Raw genomic sequence first — 19,090 nt, forward strand, 5'->3', positions numbered from 1 at the left:
TGGGTTTGAGAACTCTCGCTGTGTGAGGCGTGACTGCAGGAACATGGACTGACTCCACCGCTACAACACCAGCAGTAGAGACCAGGCAGCGTGGCCTTATTGATTATTCAGGTGCTCATTTGTGTGGCCAAGCGGGTAGCAGGCACGTGTCTCATTTGAACTTTACAGGAAGGGAACAGGATCCGATTTTCCCCGCTGCAGAAAGGAAGCCCTGGTGCTTTATTTTTAGAACAGCTGCGTCTAATGGGGCCTGGCAGGTACAGGAGGCGTCACATCTGTCGAGGCCCAGGTGATGCTCTCGCCCTGCGCTCCTCGCCGGCTCCCTACCAGTCAAATGACTCACGCTGAAGATCAACAGTGTCATTTCCAATAAACTCTTCTTCCTCTTCCTGCCACTTTCCATCAGTTCTGGCGATGGGTTCTTGCTAGTAGCCATTTCATTGCACAACACGGCGGAATAGGGGATGCATAATGTAAAAGATGTACAGAAGATGAATGCACTGTGTAATGCAAGGACACTGGGAAGATTAATTAGAAGTCCAGCTTTCTGGCTGGCCAAAATATAGTGGTAGTGTGCCCATAAATCTGGAGCTCAGGATCAAATCTGACATGCAGTGGCAATAACGGTATTGGAATAGGTGGACCTGCCTTTCAAACTTAATGAGGAGCAAAACTGATAATTTTACACTGAATGTTAGTCAGGAATATTTGGAGAAGCCAGTACTCAACGTCATTCCAGGTGTAAATCACACTTTATTCACACAAAATTGTAGGAAGTCAAATTATTTCTTTGAATTGGGAATCTAGCTTAATTTACAAACAACTTTACACTGAAACGCTTCAGATGTTACTTCTGGAAGGCCAACATTGGGCAATGCGCACAATCATGTGAGTTTCTTTTTAAATTCTACTTGACTCATTTTCCATATGTATTCGATATTTGTTCCCTGACTTTCGCCATTCATGCTGAAAAAATGAGAGTGTCTTCAATTTGTTTTCATACGACATATTTTACATGTCAGCAGAAAGTGGAGCGGATACTCTCTTTTTTAGTATTTTTAACTTTTCCCAAGTTTATTACGGGATCGATTGTGCTGCGGAGTTTATTGTTGCTTATTATAATTCCTGCTCCTTTGGTGATGAGAAAATGTAACACCATGTTCTCGTTCCATGTTCTCTTTCAACTCTGTGACTTGAGCCCCCAGACAATCTAACACTTTGTCTACATGTGCAAAATATTCGCGCTCTCTTTCTTACTTTACCTGAAACCCACAGCGCTCCAAACATCATCTGTATCAAACGTCACCGCGGCAGACTTGAATAGCTCACTGGAAACAAGAATATATCTCCCTCATACCGGGGTGGGGTGGCACACCACACATCAGTGAGATCAACAACAATAACAACGGCAGCAGCAGCAGCCGCAGCAGCACAGCAGCCTGCTGATAAAAGGGGGGTGGGGGGTTGGGGGGGGGTTTGAGTTGCACAAGTTCCTCTACGCTCAACAGAACAATGCCATCAGCTGTAGCATTTGTCTGTTCTCTCCTTTCTTCCACCCTCCTTCCCTTCCCCTTCCTCTCTTCCTATCCAGAAGACAGGAAGCTGTTTGTCGGAATGCTTGGCAAGCAGCAGAGCGAGGACGACGTCCGGCGGCTGTTCGAGACCTTTGGCCAGATTGAGGAGTGCACCGTCCTGCGAGGGCCTGATGGGGCCAGTAAGGGTCAGAGCCCACACACCTCCCACTATTTCTTTCCCCTGTCTGTCCCTCTTAATCCCTCCGTCTGTCTGTGTCTACGTGTGCCGTCTTTCTTTCTCCTTCTGCTCCGCGCTTCACCTTCTCTGCACTCATTGACATCGTCTGCGATCCACTCTGCTCTTCTGAATAACTTATCTTCCCCTTCAGCTATTCTGTTTTTTTTCACCACCTCTTATGTGTCTCGCAAGCATTTCTTGCATACTTCATTGTCACTGTGCTCCGACACCTCCCCTCCCAATTTCCTCTTTCACACTACTCTCTGTGTTCCTCTTCCCTTTTTGTTTTCCCTTCCGAACTTCTTCTCATGTTGTCCCTTCATCAAGGCAGCTCCTCTCACCATGGGTTTGTACTCAACAAAAACATCACACAACACCTCGTTTTTCAGCGCACCCCTCTTCTCCTCTTCCTCCTCCTGCTCATCCTGTTATCTGAAAAGCGGAGGGGTGTAATCATGTTTGTTTCCCACATTCCCATCATCCCTCCCCAGAGACATCATTGGACCATAATGTCCTACTGTAAATAAAGAGCCAGGCTCCGGGTTTTGCTGCTGTCACTCACTGTGCAGCAGATTTGCCTGCATTCAGGAACAGCTTATTCGTTCATGTCTGTGGCGTATGTGCTATTTAGTTAGTAGAGCACAGTCAAATTAAAGATGCCTGTGAAATGTGCGATGCAGGAGGGATTGTTCTGAGAGAGCGAGAGGCACCCCCATCATCCTTTGATGGGTTTGTGTCTCAAAGCCACAATTTGAGCGATAACGCCGGTGATATTGCTTGGAACCTTCCTCTCTCTCTGTTGAGTGTGATTTATTCTCATACGTGAAGGGTCTGGATGTGCGAAAGGATGTGTGGGAAGGCAAGGGGTAGAGGGGTTGATAATGTGCAAGCCTTCCGAGTATATCAAAGAGAAAGGCTGGCTGTATTGAACCACACGCCTATCTGTGTCTACATCTGTTCCTCTCACTGTTAATCCCGGGTCTATTGCTCTGCGTTGCCCCACCGGCCCACTACCTTTCTTTCTCCCTGGCTTGTTTCCTCTTTTGCTGTCTCTCCCTCCGTCTCCGGCTCCTTCTCTTCCATTCTGCTCAGATGCCTCAAGCTGATTGACAGCACATAAAATCAAATAAAACCGGTGCTGCTGTGTCAGACAGGAGCTAGTTTTCTCCCTCATTCGTGCTTTTCACTCCTTTTCACCCTCCTGCACCTTGCACCTCATCTCTCCTTCTCCTCTCTCCACATACCATACGTTTCCTGTGTTGGTATTCGTCTCCATTATCACTGGCTTGATCATTAACTCTTATTCAAGTTTCCACTGCCATAAAATGGAATCTGTAGAGCATTGTTGACTATGAATGCTACCCCCAGACAAAGATCTCGTATATAGGTATCTGATCCTATCACTCACTGTGCAACAGTCCCACGCAATCATTACGGGATGTTACGGCAAATTATTTTGCAAGCCGCCTCGCTTGGGATGAGGTTCCCGTAATTTGAATGAGACAGACCTTGAAATTGACAGTGCTATCTGTTCCATGATGGAGGCTTTGTCCCCTGTTGATGTAAATTTATGCTACTCAGAAGCTTTTCAGCACCCCTCTTCACCCAATAAAAAGGCCGAGAAGTTTAACATCCATCTCTCAATGGCGCTGCTCCTCAAAGTACTTTCAAAGTGCAACACTTGCTGCCAGAGTTGAATGGAGCCCTGAATTGTCAGGAAAAATAGAGAGATGGCTTTTAGGTCTATAATTAAGTTGTGTTATAAATGTCACCCATCCAGCGGGATGGAATTCATGCATACATATTATTACCCCGGGAATTCAAAAGGCTGTGCAGATCCTCTCGCTTGAAAGCAATACAATCTCTCTTTCTCCTTTTCCCCCCAAACTCATTCTGAGCCATCAAATTCAAAAACCTAAATGTGCACTATAATTTATGAGGCTGTAGAACTTCCAATCTTCTGAGATGTTGTGCTGTGAGTCCCTTAATGTTGTTTTTTTCTAGGTCAGGAAAAGCGTGGCTAAAAGCATTGTTTTGTTTTTTGTTTTATTTGGAGGTGAAATTTTAAGGACATTGCATGTACAACATGACTTTGCTCTTGATGGTGTGTGCCAAGCCCTGCAGTTTTCAGGGTCCTTCTGGATGGGCTGCGCTGCTGGGGTCACTGGGATTTTGGCACAAAATATGATAGCCTTGTTAGGAAACCAGCAGCATGTTATCTTGCCTTACAAAATGAAAAGGCCTTTGCAAGAACATACTGCATTATTTCAACTAAAAAAAGGTGAAATGCATTTGTTCCTTCAAAGACAGACTTGCAGTTCAAATGGCACATTTCAGTTGGCCAAATGCAGACCGTTCCTGCTTCCAGCCAGAGCGGCGTTCAAGTGAAGTAAACGGGTTTTAAAGTGCTGTGACACAATCAAAGGCTTCTTTGACTTATCCGTGGGCCTCTGTAGATCTATAGAACATTTGAGCGTACAGGAAAGACGTGGCCTTTACAACTCTCCATATATCTGCACACAACAGTTTCCGTTGCTTAGCGTTTATTGTGTGAATGTGGAAGGAGGGCCTCAGGTAAAGGTGCTCATTGTCTTCCATTGATTCCATTTGATTTAGTCAGGAAATTATTTAGTTGTTTATCTGGGAAGCAAAGCTGACTCCTGAGATGTAGGAGTGAACGGGTCAAACATCTCCTGAGCCGACCTATCAGTGTTTGTCATTTTAATGGGAATGGATAAATGCAGATGAACATATGTAACCATTTTAAATAGGTATTAGCAGTTCTTAAGGAACCAAGGATTGAACTCAGGAAAAGCCTGTCCGGTTCTAAGACGCTGGTGCTTCTCGATTAATGAAAAGGGGGTAGAATTAATCCGCGAGTTTGTTAATTAGGTATCTCTTGACTTAACACATGAGCTACCTGAAGGCAAGGATAAGAATAGGACATAACAGAATACCTTGAGTAGTCGATGACGACCATAACGCTTAGAGAAATAGCTCCTGTTTAATTTAATGGGTTTTGGAAGACTACCACAGTTCAGTTCCACTGTATTTCACTTCTCTTAATGTTGTAGAAGTTGAGTACCTGTCCTTACCTACACACTGATACATCATGTGTTTAAAATACGTAACCTTATAAATGATATATATTGCAGGTTATTATAATCCAACGTGAATGCAATGAGGCTCCAGAACACTGCAGCCAACACCCGTTCCCTTGTCTTGCGGCCAACTATCTATGTTGACTTTTCCTTTTGTGCATTAACTACACAACAGATTTAAGATAATTTGAATGCCCCTTGAGCAAAGCCCCCCCACCCCCCTCTGTCTGAAATTATGTGCGAGCAAAGATTCGGTTAGATAGGCAGATTATAATATTATGCCTTTGTCATCATAATCTCTTTTATGAGTGACTGCACACAAATCACAATGTGTAAATATTAAACAGATTAATAATCACAAACAAGTCGGGATAGTAAACGCCTTGGCTCCATGCTCCGAAGTGGAGGGGGTGGAATTAGAAATGGGCGAGGGACAGGATGTTCCGCGCAGCCAATGCTTTCACTACAATTAGACTGATTTATTCAGAGTTATGCACTGAACACACACATGGCCGAATATATTTACAAACCCGATAACATGAAAACAATGGTAATGAATGGTGTTTTACCCCCATATTCGAGGCCCTTCCCTGATGTTGTGCCCCTCCTCTCTATTTCTCTTTTTCTGTGTATCCAGGCTGCGCCTTTGTCAAGTTCTCCAGCCACTCAGAAGCGCAGGCCGCCATCAACAGCCTGCATGGTGGACAGACTATGCCTGTAAGTAACACACTTTGAAACACATTCACAGCAAATGTTCGAGCAGCTGAAATTAGTGCGTTTCAACGTCGTTGGAAACAATTTCGCAATCACTGTGGATCGTCTCGTACAAAAAACTCATACATTTCAGACAAAAATATGTACACACAATGTCTTCATGTCCTCTTTACAACCCTGTAGTATGTGTATACAGTATGTATTATATGGCAGCACTTTATATCGAGGTACATATTGAACATTAATTGATATTAGCATGCATATTAATAGCATATTCGCTCTTCATTCATCTTAAAAAGCACTATTAATACATTATTCTGCATGACTATATTTTACAACTAGTTAAAGAAGTTTCCCTCAATAATCCCCTAATCACTGCTTAATAATAGTAAGTAAGGATTTTATTCTACATGACTTATGGTCATCATATGCTTTGCTAAGTGTGAGGCCTATAGGGTCAAAGAATATTCATTCTTCTTTAACAACACCTGCTAAATATGGCCTATTGTAGAAGTGTTAATAGTGTCCAAACAACTCTGAATTAATTAGCTCATAAGTAATTAAATAGTAGTTTGACACTTATCAACCCACACAAGTTCCATATTCTAAAGTTGCCTCCTCTTCACACTATCCAATATAGCTACTTCATTTAACAGACCCTATTATGTCACTTTCACTCAATATTCATTTCCCCCTCTGCTATTCAAACTAACTTTTCACAAGATAGTGTTTAAAGTCACAGTCTTATAAAGATACGAGTACTGTGTACCGCACATTAATCCTCGAATAAGTCCTGAGCACACGTTGTACTATATAGATATGATGCTGTTTGATAAAAAGTTGAGACTGAAGTTGTGGAATAATGGAAATAGAGATGAAATAACTATATAGTACAAGCATACTGGGGGCATGAGTTTGTTCTTTGCTTAATTTCCATAGTGGTGAAACAGTGAGTAAATATCACAGCATGCTTTCTTTAGAATTTCTTGAACAATAGAAACAGCAATAGGAACAACTAACCGATAACTATTTCATTATGATTAGCCATTCCTAAAATGTATTGACAAGGTCACGGTTGCAATCCACATAGAATTTCCACTTGCTTACTGTAGTTATTGAGGGAAAAAAGATTAACACGAGCCATATGGACATACTCACATTGACTTGAGGGTGGAGCTAAGTCAAACCGAACGCTGACATTTTAATGCGACCTAAATGTTAACAATTAACTATCGTGAACTCAAAACACACTGTATGTTGAAAGGGTTAAAGTTGTTTTCAACGAAAACACAGACAAGGGCATGGCAGCTCTCTAAAGCATACGCTGCCTTAATATTTACCCTATTTTACTCTAAATGGGACCATCATAAGCAAAATGAATATCATGCTGCATTCAAGAAGATATGAAAGTAGAGAAAGTAAGCTCATGTTTACAAAGTTTACTGAGGTAATAAATCAAAACTTATTTTTCAACCAGAAATGAACTATGTGAAAGAAAAACAAGAATTAAATGGCATATTAATAAAATTAAAATTAAATGAAAGTTAAACAATTGATTAAATGTAAACGCATTAGAGTAGCTTTCAGGAATCATGTAATTATTTGATTGTTGAACATTTTCAGACAGGTTGTTCAAAATCTAGCTCTCAAGTGCATATAGCAATCTGCCAAAAGACCTCTGGATGCAACTTTGGTATTATGGGATGCATTCTGATGAGTGATACAGTTGAGGAAACTTTCAGTTAAAAAAATAATCACCATTGTAAAAATGAAAAAAACGGATACTGTGCGAGTATCAAGTGCAAGACAGATTTGTTTAGCTAAATAAAAACAAACTAAAGCATGGATGACTATTTTCTGATTACTTACGGATTCAAATGTTTCTCTTGCATGAGGAAATAGTCCTCAAAAGTTAATAGTTTGAACAGCTTTCTTAACCTGTTCCTGAATATTAAAATTAGTGTGAAATTAGTCGCCTTGCATTGGGAGACAGTGTGTCATCTTCATGGTGAAGCAATGAAATTGAGAAAGTAGGCCAAAAAATATTATTTCAGAATTGATGTAATTACCTTTTGACATGGGAATGGCCAGTTAGAATTACGTACACCGCCAGGAGGATCATGCGATTGGTCGCACGTCAGTGAGTGACCTCTGTGTCGATCCATGGTATCAATCTCGGATTTTGCAACAGCCCAATGCAAAACATTTTGGGTGGCGAGTTATGGCCAAATGCTCAAGGACCTCCTGTCGTTGCTGCGACTCAAACCTTTTATTGCCCGTTTTATACTGCCGTTTACTTCCTGCTGATGCCTTACTCTCTACTTGTAACTGCCCGCAGGCCGGTAGGGGGCATTAGTGGTAACATATGTGCATCACCGACTCCTCACCGCAACATTGTGCCCAGATGCACAGTGGGGAGGACAGTTGGCATACTTTCATTGATTCGGACAGTGTATTTGACATTTGATCACACTGCTGAGTACCTCACAGCCTCGACAGAGTGCACCTTTCTGTTTGTTTTTGATATGTCAAAGTAGAATCATGCCTGAATATTGTCAATGTAAAAAAAAATATATATATATATTGAAAACCCAGAATCTCAGTTCTACTGAAGATGAAGATGAAGAATATCGTTGTAAATATTTTCTATGTTGGAGGTCTAAGATGAACTGCATTTAAAAATAGAAATAATAGATAACAAGGCTGTTGAATATTTTTTAATATAGACAGTGAGGCTTAATGCCACTGCCTTCTGTAACATGAGAGACTTCCAAACAGTTCATCACAGACAAATTATTAGCAGTGAGAGTTTGGCCCCTGTCCAAAAGCTGCTTTCTGTTATGGAATATAAAACACTTGAACATACATCCAGTGACTAGAAGGGAGGTTAACAAGTCAATAATATTGATAAGCACCCTAGATTTTGGATGGTTCTGATTAATAAGTTTCTATTGCTTCCTTAATTGCTTCCCGATATTTCAAAGAGTAATATTGAGGGACAGTCGCAGTTTATCAGCTTCCCATTAACTTTCAGCTTTTCTACATTCTTCATAGTCTGAGTATCATCTTTCCAAGAGCAGTGTTTATATATTGGTATGTTACGGCATAATTTGAAGTTGTAAATACTTTATAGCTGCTCATTAATTGTTAATCGGATTGCATAGGAAACACTTCCCTCAAGCTACAGACATAGAACACAAATACAAGTGTTGGTTATCATGGCCCACATATTGCATATTACATATAATCACACAGCATGTTGAGATATATTGAGAGGACAGGACCTCACCTGCAATGCAAGAGAAAGGTGCAGGAATCACTATGATTCAGTGGACTCTGTACTGCACTACAAAATAGATGTAGATTTAAATGTGGAATATAGTTTAGATGTAAGTATACAAAGAATTGTGGAGTGTGTAATGGTGTTTAGTATACAGCAGTTATGATACACATGAAATAGCATTTGTTTGTGTTGATTTGTTTAGTTGAAGAATGAGGCCACCAAACCTGTAACTCTTGTCAAACTGCAGTTAATTACGAATTGGATATACTTCTGTTGGGCTTGAACAAGTCCAAAAGTCCAAAAAGGCTTAAGTAAAAGAAATTATGAATTACGAAGCATCTCCCTGCAGTGCTGGATGTATGTTGAGTACTGCACAGCTGGACACACATGAGCACACACTCTTCCTGGCAGACATCCACACCTTCACACACTTCACTGATGTTCTGCAATAAATATTTACGGATGCTTCCTGGCAGCCAGATAGCGTCCTGGAAGCCAGATGTAATTTACACATCTTTTTGATGGTGCCTCTTTTTGCATTACATTGAAGTAGTGAGGGAGGGAAATAAGTGGTAAAGTCGGTTTAACTGTGTGTGTGGTTGTTGTGCAAAATAACGACCAAACTTTTTGGCTTGTAAACCACAAGTGGCAGCTTTTAATAAGCAGTGGGCCGTGAGCCAAAGAATAATCATGTGGCACACTGATCAAGCACAATTATTACAGACCTCTTCCTGAAATTTGATTATAATTAAGATATTTACCTTGTACTCAAAATATCTTGTCGACTCAATCAACAGAATATGTTTACATTCAGAAGATTTACATAATTCGACTCCTCTGTCTGTTAGTTTTGCTTTCTTCTAAAGATTTGGCTCCTGCCTACTTCTGCGCTCCTTGTGTGTGCTTGTGTTGCTGTAGCCCAGGCACAGTTGCATTAGCTTGGACAAGTGAGCCACCACTGCTGCAGATGAACTGTCCAAGGCAACATATGGAGCCCCAAACAGACCCGGGGCAGATCAAGAGCCATCCAAAAGTTCATTAATAATCTATAATATCCATTTGCTCATTCCCTCTATCCCTGCACCTGTTATCCTTCGCTCCTCAAATCCAACTTCCTCTCAGATTAATAGGCAAAGTGGCCATTAGTATCCAACTAAGGCTTTGGTACCGATGGGGGATGCAGTTAATTTGGATAATATCACTGCCACATGTCGTCAACAACAGACTAACAGGAGGCAAATTCAAAGAGTAGGCTGCCCTGCTCACTGCCTGCTGCCAGCTGTGAGGTCTGGATGAACCTTGGAACAAAGAGTTGTCTCTCACTCCCTCCCTGTCTCTCTCTCCCTCTTAATGTGCTCTCTCCAGCATCTGTGTTACCTGGCACACGCACACATGCCATAAATAATACCTGCACCAAAATACGCTGGCCCCAAAATGAAAGGCTTTAATGAAGCTTAAGGGCAAGGGATGCCACGAAAAGGGCACTAGCTGATAGATTGGGTCATAGCTTTAATTGATGTTTATTGCAGATTGCAGGTGCTTCCAAAATTAACTTAAAAAGTGATTGGGTACAGAACAGGCGATCTCACTGGTTCATCTGTTGAATTACAGTAGGACTGCAGAGGCACAGGTGGCAACACTTCAAATGGCAGAGCCGGGGGCAGGCAGACAACACCCAGCAAATTGCAGACATTGTCATGTTCGGTGTCACAGCGTGGCTGACAGGGCCTGTGGAGCTCGCCGGTGTTGGCAGCAACATGAGCGTGTGTGATAGTATAGTTCCGGATTAATGAGAGATAAAACTAAGCCAGGGACCATTGTCACTGTAACATACAATTCATCAAATGCCACATGAAACTATACTGTAGAAGCTTCCAGCTCACATACTACATGGAGATTTATGTTTGCACTCCTCACATATTGTTGTGGAAACTGTTATTTACAAAATGCCGTGTACAGAACAAGTGAGAATACCATTTTGAACGACAGTATTGTTCTTCTGTGTTCTTTGGCTTGATGCAGCCTGGCCAGACCAAGACAGCACCATTGGGTGTTAATGAGGGACAGTCCTCCCATGAGGCTAACAGAGCTGTAGCAAGGTTCACAGAGTTGAATATGAAGCCCACACGGGGTTCATCCAATTACCAAACAAACGTGTTATGGTGTATTCAATTAATTTCTAACAAATTCTCAATTAATACTTTTTAGAGTCTATAGAATTTCTGAAGTTTCACCAACAGTAGCTGAATGGGGAGAAGATTCTTTTCACATTCGATCCGCTTTTCATAATGACAGTTTTCCCTTCACTGAGTGTAGCATTGCAATATACTGCGTTAAGCCTCTGTAGAGGATGGAAGATGAGTGTCTGTTTACCTGTTAGTAAACACTTAACACCAGTGTCTTTGCATCACAGTGAAGCAGAGATAAAAGCATAATGCCATTTCACTGGTGTAGTTGAGCTCTAATCCCTCAATTACCGTTGTGTATTTTCCAGCGACACATTTGGCGGCCTATACAAAATCAAATATGTGAGATTTTCACAAGTCAAGTGTGTTGTTCAAGAAATTAGATTAGTTTTTGAACCTGTGACAAATTCCTTAGTTGTACCTGTCAAAAGTGAAGGCTCCCGGTTGGCCCTTATCAAATTCGGCAAATTCATTTTCTCTCCAGGTATAGGAGTCATACCCGTGGAGGTTATTATTCTGTTTGTTTGTCAGCTTGTGATTTTCTGCTACCAGTGTGGAGTGGCTGCTTTGCATCCAGTGCCTGTTGTCTGCTGCCACCTGTTCCTTCATTACCTGGCCACATATTACTCTTTATTTATGTGGATAGAAACACTTGATCCGTGAAGGGGATCACACTCTGAAATCTACCTTTTCTGATTGGGCTGGATTTAGTCACAATATCTCTGCTCGAGATGTGAGGATATGAAATTCACCTGTTCAAGGGTGAGGATGAGAGGAAAAAGTAATTTCATTATTTAAGAAGGAAAGGTGTGTCTTTCATGCAATGAAATGCTAGACTCTGATATGAGTGGCAGTGCCGACAACATCTGCAGAGGTTGTTGTAGTGCTTTAATGTTGCTGCCAAGTCAGTTCAGAGTAGACATTGCTGACTGGGTCTCCTCCCGTGCTGTCGTCTACAGCAGAGCAATCTGCTGGGAGAAGTCAGACCAGGCCAGACTCGCCTCATCTCACGTCACGGTGCGGTGAGTACAGGCAGCCTCGGGCTTTCACGGTCCCGATGCTCACACTGTATTCTTCATGAGGTATTAAATGAATATAGGAATACACAGATACACAAAGCAGAAAATGAATGTGATCAGACCCCCAATGCTGTGGGCAGGCTTAAGCAACAACGCTGCAGGAGGATGTTTGCTCTGTGCCAGTCTCATTAAATTCAACAGCCCATTCCCTTCAACCGGTCCACAAAGTTGAGAAAGAACTGAAAAAAGGTCAGGAGGTGGGATGAAATGAAATTAGAAACGGGGGAAAAACTGTGCCGTTAACGCCGCCACGTCGGAGTATTGATTTAGTTCATTGAAATGGCATCGAGGGAGAAACACCAGATGGGTCTCCTCTGGCCTGAGGTGGGGTGCTGGCTCGCTCTGATAGGATCCCATCTGAGTCCCCAGGGTCCATGCTGATGCCTTCGTTTATTCCCAAGCCTCTTTCTCAAATTTATCTACGGCCGACACATTCTCTTGCTCGTGTTAATAGAATGTTTGTTAGACACTCTCCACATGAGTTAGTCGAAAAAAAGCTTACTTATAAAGCCTCTGAACAAGACCTTGCTTGTTTCATTTTTTTTTGCGTTGAGGAAATGCAGATGTCTTTTAATAATAAAAGATATCCAAAAAATAATAGATAACAAAAACAGATGACAAAAAAAACAACACAACCCATTTCTGCAGGATTAAAATATGACTCGATATTCTGTAAGCTTTGCTGCAGCAGCCGTGACTAACCGAACCACAAAGCATGAGACCACCCTGGCAAACTGCCCTCTCAATGGCATATCGCTTAGCTGTTCCTGTTTAAAATTTCATGAAGCGCTTACTAAAATAGGACACACTTTTTGTATGAATTACAATAAAGTTAAGCGGCATAACAGTGAGACTGGGAATGTGTTTGTTCAGTGGCTGAATACACACACATATACACATATGCACACCCTTACTGTGCAGTTGCCATATCCAGCTTCACAGGGCATATTTTTGTTGGTTTCCATGGTTTTCTTTTTGGATAGATCTGCCTTATTAATATGCCTCCTGTAAGTAGCACTCAAGTTTGGTCTAGCTTCCTCAATTTAAATGTAAAAAAAACAAAACAGGTGCATCACTCAAACTGGTCAGCCTAGTCGTTCTCTGTCACCGTGTCCTCTGCGCTCACATTTTCACTTTCTCCAACCGAAGAAAATATGGAAATCCAAATCAAAGCCTGAATTTGTCCTGACCCTGTCAGGATGAGACATTTTGTGAAAGATGAATCCAAGTTATGATCATGGAGTCCTTTTCTCCCCATGTCTTTGCTTTTATGATCTTACTAATCATATCCTGACTGCCCCCTGGCTGCCTGTGTCCTTCTGTCCTGGTGGTGCTCCGTGCTCTTTCCCAGCATGCATTGCCTGTAATTAAATAGGAGCCTGGTCCTCTTGACAGTGTCTGTGGCTGCTTTCTCTGCCTAGCAGCCTCCGCACTCCCGTTCTCTGTGTCTATCTCTCCGTCTTTCACTCACACAGAGACACCCTCCCCGCCTCTCTCCTTGCCTGGATGTCACATGAGGAACTGACTCTGGTCTCTGTCTCTCAAATGATTTAATTGGATGCAAACTCGGGAGCACGGACATCAATATGGAACTATATCTGCCATAAGGCAGAGCCATAAGTCAATACTTTGCCCTCCACATGCCGAAGGCTTTTGTCAGACCTAATTACCTTGTACTGTATTCTGTTGAGCTTCACCACTGGGGGACTGGGACTCCTGTGGGATCTGGGATCACAGTGTGTACAATTGAGTTGGAAAGTTCGCAAAAGCAAATATCACTCACTATTCTCTTCCGTTTATAGCTGACAGTTATAAATGACTGCAGTCATGAGAAGTGCCCATTCACTTCCACTGGCTTCCTTGGCTTAGAGATATTAGGTCTCGAAGGCGTGGATGTTGTGTACACTGAACATCAGATGACAGAAACTAACCACATGCTCATCACTGTTTCTACTTTGTTGTGATGTAGAGTGTTCCTACTCACTCACCTTTTAAATAAAAGTATGATCTTTTGTATTATGGACCCTGCATTTTGATGTAGGTCATTTCCCAAAGGAAACACACACATTGGGAGATTGCCATTTCCAAACCACATGGCAAAAGATGCAAATGCGATGCATGCTCTCAGCAGCCTTGTTTCTAAATAGTCTATATTTAGGTTATGGTCAGACTGATAGTGTTCAATGTCTTCACATATCTGCATGCTTCCAGTTAAAGCATCACAAATCAACCAGAGCAATAGACTTGTCAGGCATATGGAACAAGTCAGTCAGTCAGTGACATCAGTATTGATGGGATCAGTATTTTGGAATAGGAGCTTTCCAAGCTGTTGTGGTTGTTGTTGTTGTTTTGCCTTGTTTTTCTCCCAGTGAATAACTATGTATTCACTCCATAGATGTGCACAAACAGTCGTGGCTAACAAACACAAGCTCATTAGCTGGCTGGCCAGCTGAAGTGGCAGGTGCAATCTGCAAAACGCTGCTGATTGAAAGTAACTCTGCAAAAGTTACTATTAGTATTAGTTAGTTGTCCTACTTTGTTGAAATTTTAACAGCCAAATAAACGTTGTATATCTCTATTCTAGTAATCTTTTAATCTGTCTGTCTGTTCTATGTTTATTTGCGTTTGTCAATCTCCATGGAGCCATTGAAAATCAGGATAATATTAAATTCATTAAACCATTTTAATGAAGAAACACATTAATAAAAAAACATACTTAACTACAAAACTTTAGTTGCACATTTCACTAACCTTCTAAAAAAAATGCCTGCCCCTCTAGGGTGCCTCGTCCAGTCTGGTGGTCAAATTTGCAGACACTGATAAGGAGAGGACCCTGCGCAGGATGCACCAGATGGCAGGCCAGCTTGGCATCTTCAGTCCCATGACCATCCAGTTTGGGGCCTATGGGGCCTACTCTCATGCTGTAAGTCTCAGCCCGGCGGGGGAGGAGACGGTGAGCTTTAAAAAAAAAACTAAACTGTTGTGTTTTGAGGTTTGAATTCATGATTTCTCCCCATAGGCATGTGACACTCCCAGCAACAGCTCCTTAAGTGATTCACACTATTAAATGGCTGTTTGCAGAGGCTTTACAGAAAATGCTGCGATTCTTTTTGTATTGTGTCTTTTTGTCCCTTCATTTGTCCAGGGAAGATGCTCATCATGCATGGTTAGCAACACACTGTTTTTACTTGTGAGCATCCATTTCTCATTTACTTTCCATTCCCACATTTTATGACTTGGTCTGTGAATTTAAAACTGCCAACCCAAGCTTACCTCTTTAACTTTTCATCTTCTTACACATATGTTTTTACACTCAATCCAAGGTGCACTTCATTACCAAGAACCCACACCTGCTCACCCCCTACCCCGATCCCTGACAGCCCAACCCATCCCTATTTCATATTCACACATGAAAGTCACAGCCTGAGTTAGGAGTCTGTGAGATTTTGCACTCACATAGTAGCTAACAACTCACCCTGACAGGTGAGAATCGCCCACTTGCGCAAAATCTCTCCACTAACTCTGCCACGGTGGCAGAGCTCTACATATACAGGACATATAGATATACATAGTCTCCAGCTTGCGAAACTCATCTCAACACAACCTTTATCTTGTGTCAGTATAATGAGCACGAGGCCAGAGCGGTGATGCACTAGCTGGGGAGCAACGCTGCAGGGCAACACAGACCACTCTGTACAAGAACAAGGCCTGAACCAAGCAAACAGTGGTGTGAGAGTAAACATGCTCTGGTCCTGCGGCTATTTCACCCGCCTTTCCTTTTCTGTCCTTCCCTCCATCCCTCCATCCCTCCCACCCTTCGCCTCTCCCCCCACTGCTCTTTAATCCTACAGCAGATGATGCAACAGCAAGCAGCCCTGATGGCAGCAACACAAGGGTCCTACCTGAACCCCATGGCAGCCATCGCTGCCGCGCAAATGCAGCAAATGGCAGCTTTCAATGTCAACGGCCTGGTGGCTACTCCCATGACACCGTCCTCAGGTACACTGACACACACACATGCAGTAACAGGTGCAAGAGCAAAGGCATGTGCAAACACACAGGGTTCCTCTCTCCATCTCTCACCACTGCCCTGGAACATTTTCATCATTAGCAAGAATTATAGAAGCAGCAGTAATGTATTCAAGGCCCTTCTGCTTTTGCCCTTGTTACATCTTTTAATATGTGGGCTCCATTTTCTGGGCTGAAGCAGACATTGTCAGTGTCGAACTAAAGGAAGCCGAAGCGTATACTGAATGGGGCACGATAGGAGAAGATATACAGCATTTCTTGACCCTCATTGGCAGCCACATTACAGTGTCTCTCTCGCCTCCTTTTTGCTCATTATCTCTCGTTCGCTCTCTTGTCTGTCCGTCGCTCTCTCCCTCTGTGTCTCTGTGACAGTGTGTGTGTTTTCTGGGAACACAGCCAATCCGATGACTTTGGATGCAGAGTCCTTGGTTTATACAATATAAGAGCAAAGATTTGTGTGAGATAATCCTGGACCCCAGTCTGAACTATCTTTTTGGCCCTTGTCATGAGGAGCTTTGATGGCTCGACACTAAGTAGGCAGGCCGCATGAAGGCAGGGTCATTGCAAATGTATTAAATAAAGTGGCTTGACGCTGTACCTGGCATTTGTAATCCACAAGGCCTACATATACCAGGTAATGCCTATCAAACATAATCCTACATGACTTAAATGCCCTTCACCCGGATTAGAAAAATAATAAAAATCCATCAGCACAAAAGGGCACTGACAAGGGGAGAGACTTGGAATATCACCACAAGGAGGAAAGAAGAGGATGCACGGGTCACTACATCCAATATAGTACAGTAATAGGTACCTCTTCTTTTGTTTTCTCCCACTGCTTTTTGTACCTTCAGAAGTACAGTTATATACTCCAAGTGGCAACAATATACCTTCAAACAAGGTTATACTGAGAAAATATTCAGAAAATCAGAGTGCTACCTTTATTATGTTCTGTTACTGTGGAGGAAGAGTGTTCTTTGTCCCTGTGCCACCTTCACATGAACTTGTAGTGAGCTACCTTGACTGATTTAGTACTTGAAGCTTTAGTTCAGGCTGAACTACACTGCGCCTCCATGGTGGGTCAAAAGGTATGAATGTGTGCTCATGAGGGCCAATTATATGCTTGTTATACACGACTACATTTGTACAAGAAAATTACAAAAATATACTTCTCTTGTAGCATGTGAAGCGCGCACCCCGCAGTTTCCATAATGACTCTGTATCTATTTGCAGGCACCAGCACACCCCCGTGCACAGCCGTGTCCAGCATAGCCCCCATCGGGGTCAACGGATTCGGTGCCCTCCCTCCTCAAAGCAACGGCCAGCCCAACTCTGAGCCCATCTACACCAATGGTATTCACCCTTACCCAGGTGAGCCAATCAAGTCCACATAAAAGAAACGTGACATACATTTGAAACATCTAAAGTCATGAGACTCACAATTAGCTGCTTGTACTGATGGAGGGGTGTGAAATATTCTAGTGTTGCACTTGATCTGAATAAGAACATCACCTAATTGCCACGATGCAAGTTCAACACGTCAGTGGTGACACATTTAATTATGTCTCTTGGCACTGTAAAAGTTGAGACCTTTTTTTTTTTAATTCACACTCACATTACATCTTTTTCTGATCTGAATTGAAGTATTTAAGGCTTGAGGGTCAATCAACAGTGTCTGCTGCAGATTTCTGAGCGGCCATACCCAGTATCATGATGAATCCATCAGTTCATCCATCAGTCCATTATGGTTAATTTGATATGTCTCAGCTCGTCCTCAGCTTCTCAATGTTGCCTGGAACTGATTCCTGAAGAATTGACAGACACACACTCCCCTTTGCTGCATTATGCAAAGGCGGCTGCAACTGTAATGAACTACAAAGTGGTTTGTTTGGCATGTTGTTAATATTTGATGCAAACATCTGGGGCGAACAGGCATTTTGAAGAACTGAAATATGACAACCCAAATTTCTCCCACTCCCTGTGTGATCTTACCCCCTGATGCTTCTCTAAAGCGAAGCCAATTTATGTCTGTTTTTTTTGTCTCTCTGCAGCACAGAGTCCAACAGTGACCGACCCTCTCCAACAGGCTTACGCTGGCGTCCAACACTACGCAGGTGATCTGTTTCTCCCACCTCCTCTGTCTCACTTCCTCCATCTGTCCATTTCCCTCTGCCCCTCTCCCTTTCTGTTTGCCACATCAGTAGACACTGTGACAGGTAGAGGTAGCCGGACAGCCAGCCAATTTCCTCCCGGATTAGGATACTTTACATTAGGATTGCAAAAGGATTTTCAGTGGACTTGATTATACGCCCACGCAATACAAATCTTAATTCCAAAAGTACACCGAGAGCTGAGGATCTGAACCTGCCATAGCCTCCTACATGAGGGATGACACAGACCTCTCATAACCACTGCTGTCTGCCTGACATCAGCTCTCATTAACACGGTGTGCGTTGCCCTCTCTTTCTCTGTGCGTCTGCTTAGTTGAACTGCACTCCACTCTGCCATACTCTTTGTGTAGTGATCCGCAAGCCAAATGAGCCCAGGCTCCCAGTCATGATGCAATTTATGTATGCAATGTCTCGAGGACGCAAATGAACAATGGAATAATGATTTGAGTTTTGTTGTGTCAAATATGAAAAGAGAGATGTGAAAAATTCCACTGTGGTTCTCCCTTTGCAACAGCAGCCTACCCAGCCGCCTATGCGCCAATCAGCCAAGCGTTCCCCCAGCAACCAACCATCATTCCCCAGCAACAGAGGGAAGGTAAGAGCAAGCGCGCCCACCCAAGATAAAAGGTGATAATTGCCATGTTCCATTCTAATGTAGCTGTGCTGCTTTGAATTAGCGAGGGAGGGAAAAAGCTGGCTGGGGAAAATGTGAGAAAAAGCCTCCCCATTTAAAGAGAAGAACATTAGCAGTGAGATGGAAAGTTACTCTGTCATT

General features: G+C 42.7%; 1 protein-coding gene across 20 annotated transcripts in view; it reads left to right on the forward strand.

Moving 5' to 3' along the window:
• si:dkey-205h23.2 (CUGBP Elav-like family member 4) overlaps positions 1–19,090 on the forward strand; it is a 124,023-nt gene that overhangs the window by 92,275 nt on the left and 12,658 nt on the right. For 3 of the 20 annotated variants that reach the window (XM_034559463.1, XM_034559504.1, XM_034559567.1), the window contains exons 4-10: positions 1,592–1,720; positions 5,491–5,570; positions 14,895–15,038; positions 15,970–16,114; positions 17,378–17,515; positions 18,196–18,258; positions 18,830–18,910. In XM_034559463.1, the coding sequence (XP_034415354.1) occupies positions 1,592–1,720; positions 5,491–5,570; positions 14,895–15,038; positions 15,970–16,114; positions 17,378–17,515; positions 18,196–18,258; positions 18,830–18,910 (780 nt within the window). Of the gene's footprint in view, positions 1–1,591; positions 1,721–5,490; positions 5,571–14,894; positions 15,069–15,966; positions 16,115–17,377; positions 17,516–18,195; positions 18,259–18,731; positions 18,735–18,829; positions 18,911–19,090 lie in introns of all 20 variants that reach the window. The other 17 variants (XM_034559585.1, XM_034559604.1, XM_034559548.1 and 14 more) reach the window with 11 other exon arrangements.

Source organism: Cyclopterus lumpus, chromosome 3, assembly GCF_009769545.1.
Source record: "Cyclopterus lumpus isolate fCycLum1 chromosome 3, fCycLum1.pri, whole genome shotgun sequence".
In the NCBI taxonomy this organism is placed as follows: Eukaryota; Metazoa; Chordata; class Actinopteri; order Perciformes; family Cyclopteridae; genus Cyclopterus; species Cyclopterus lumpus.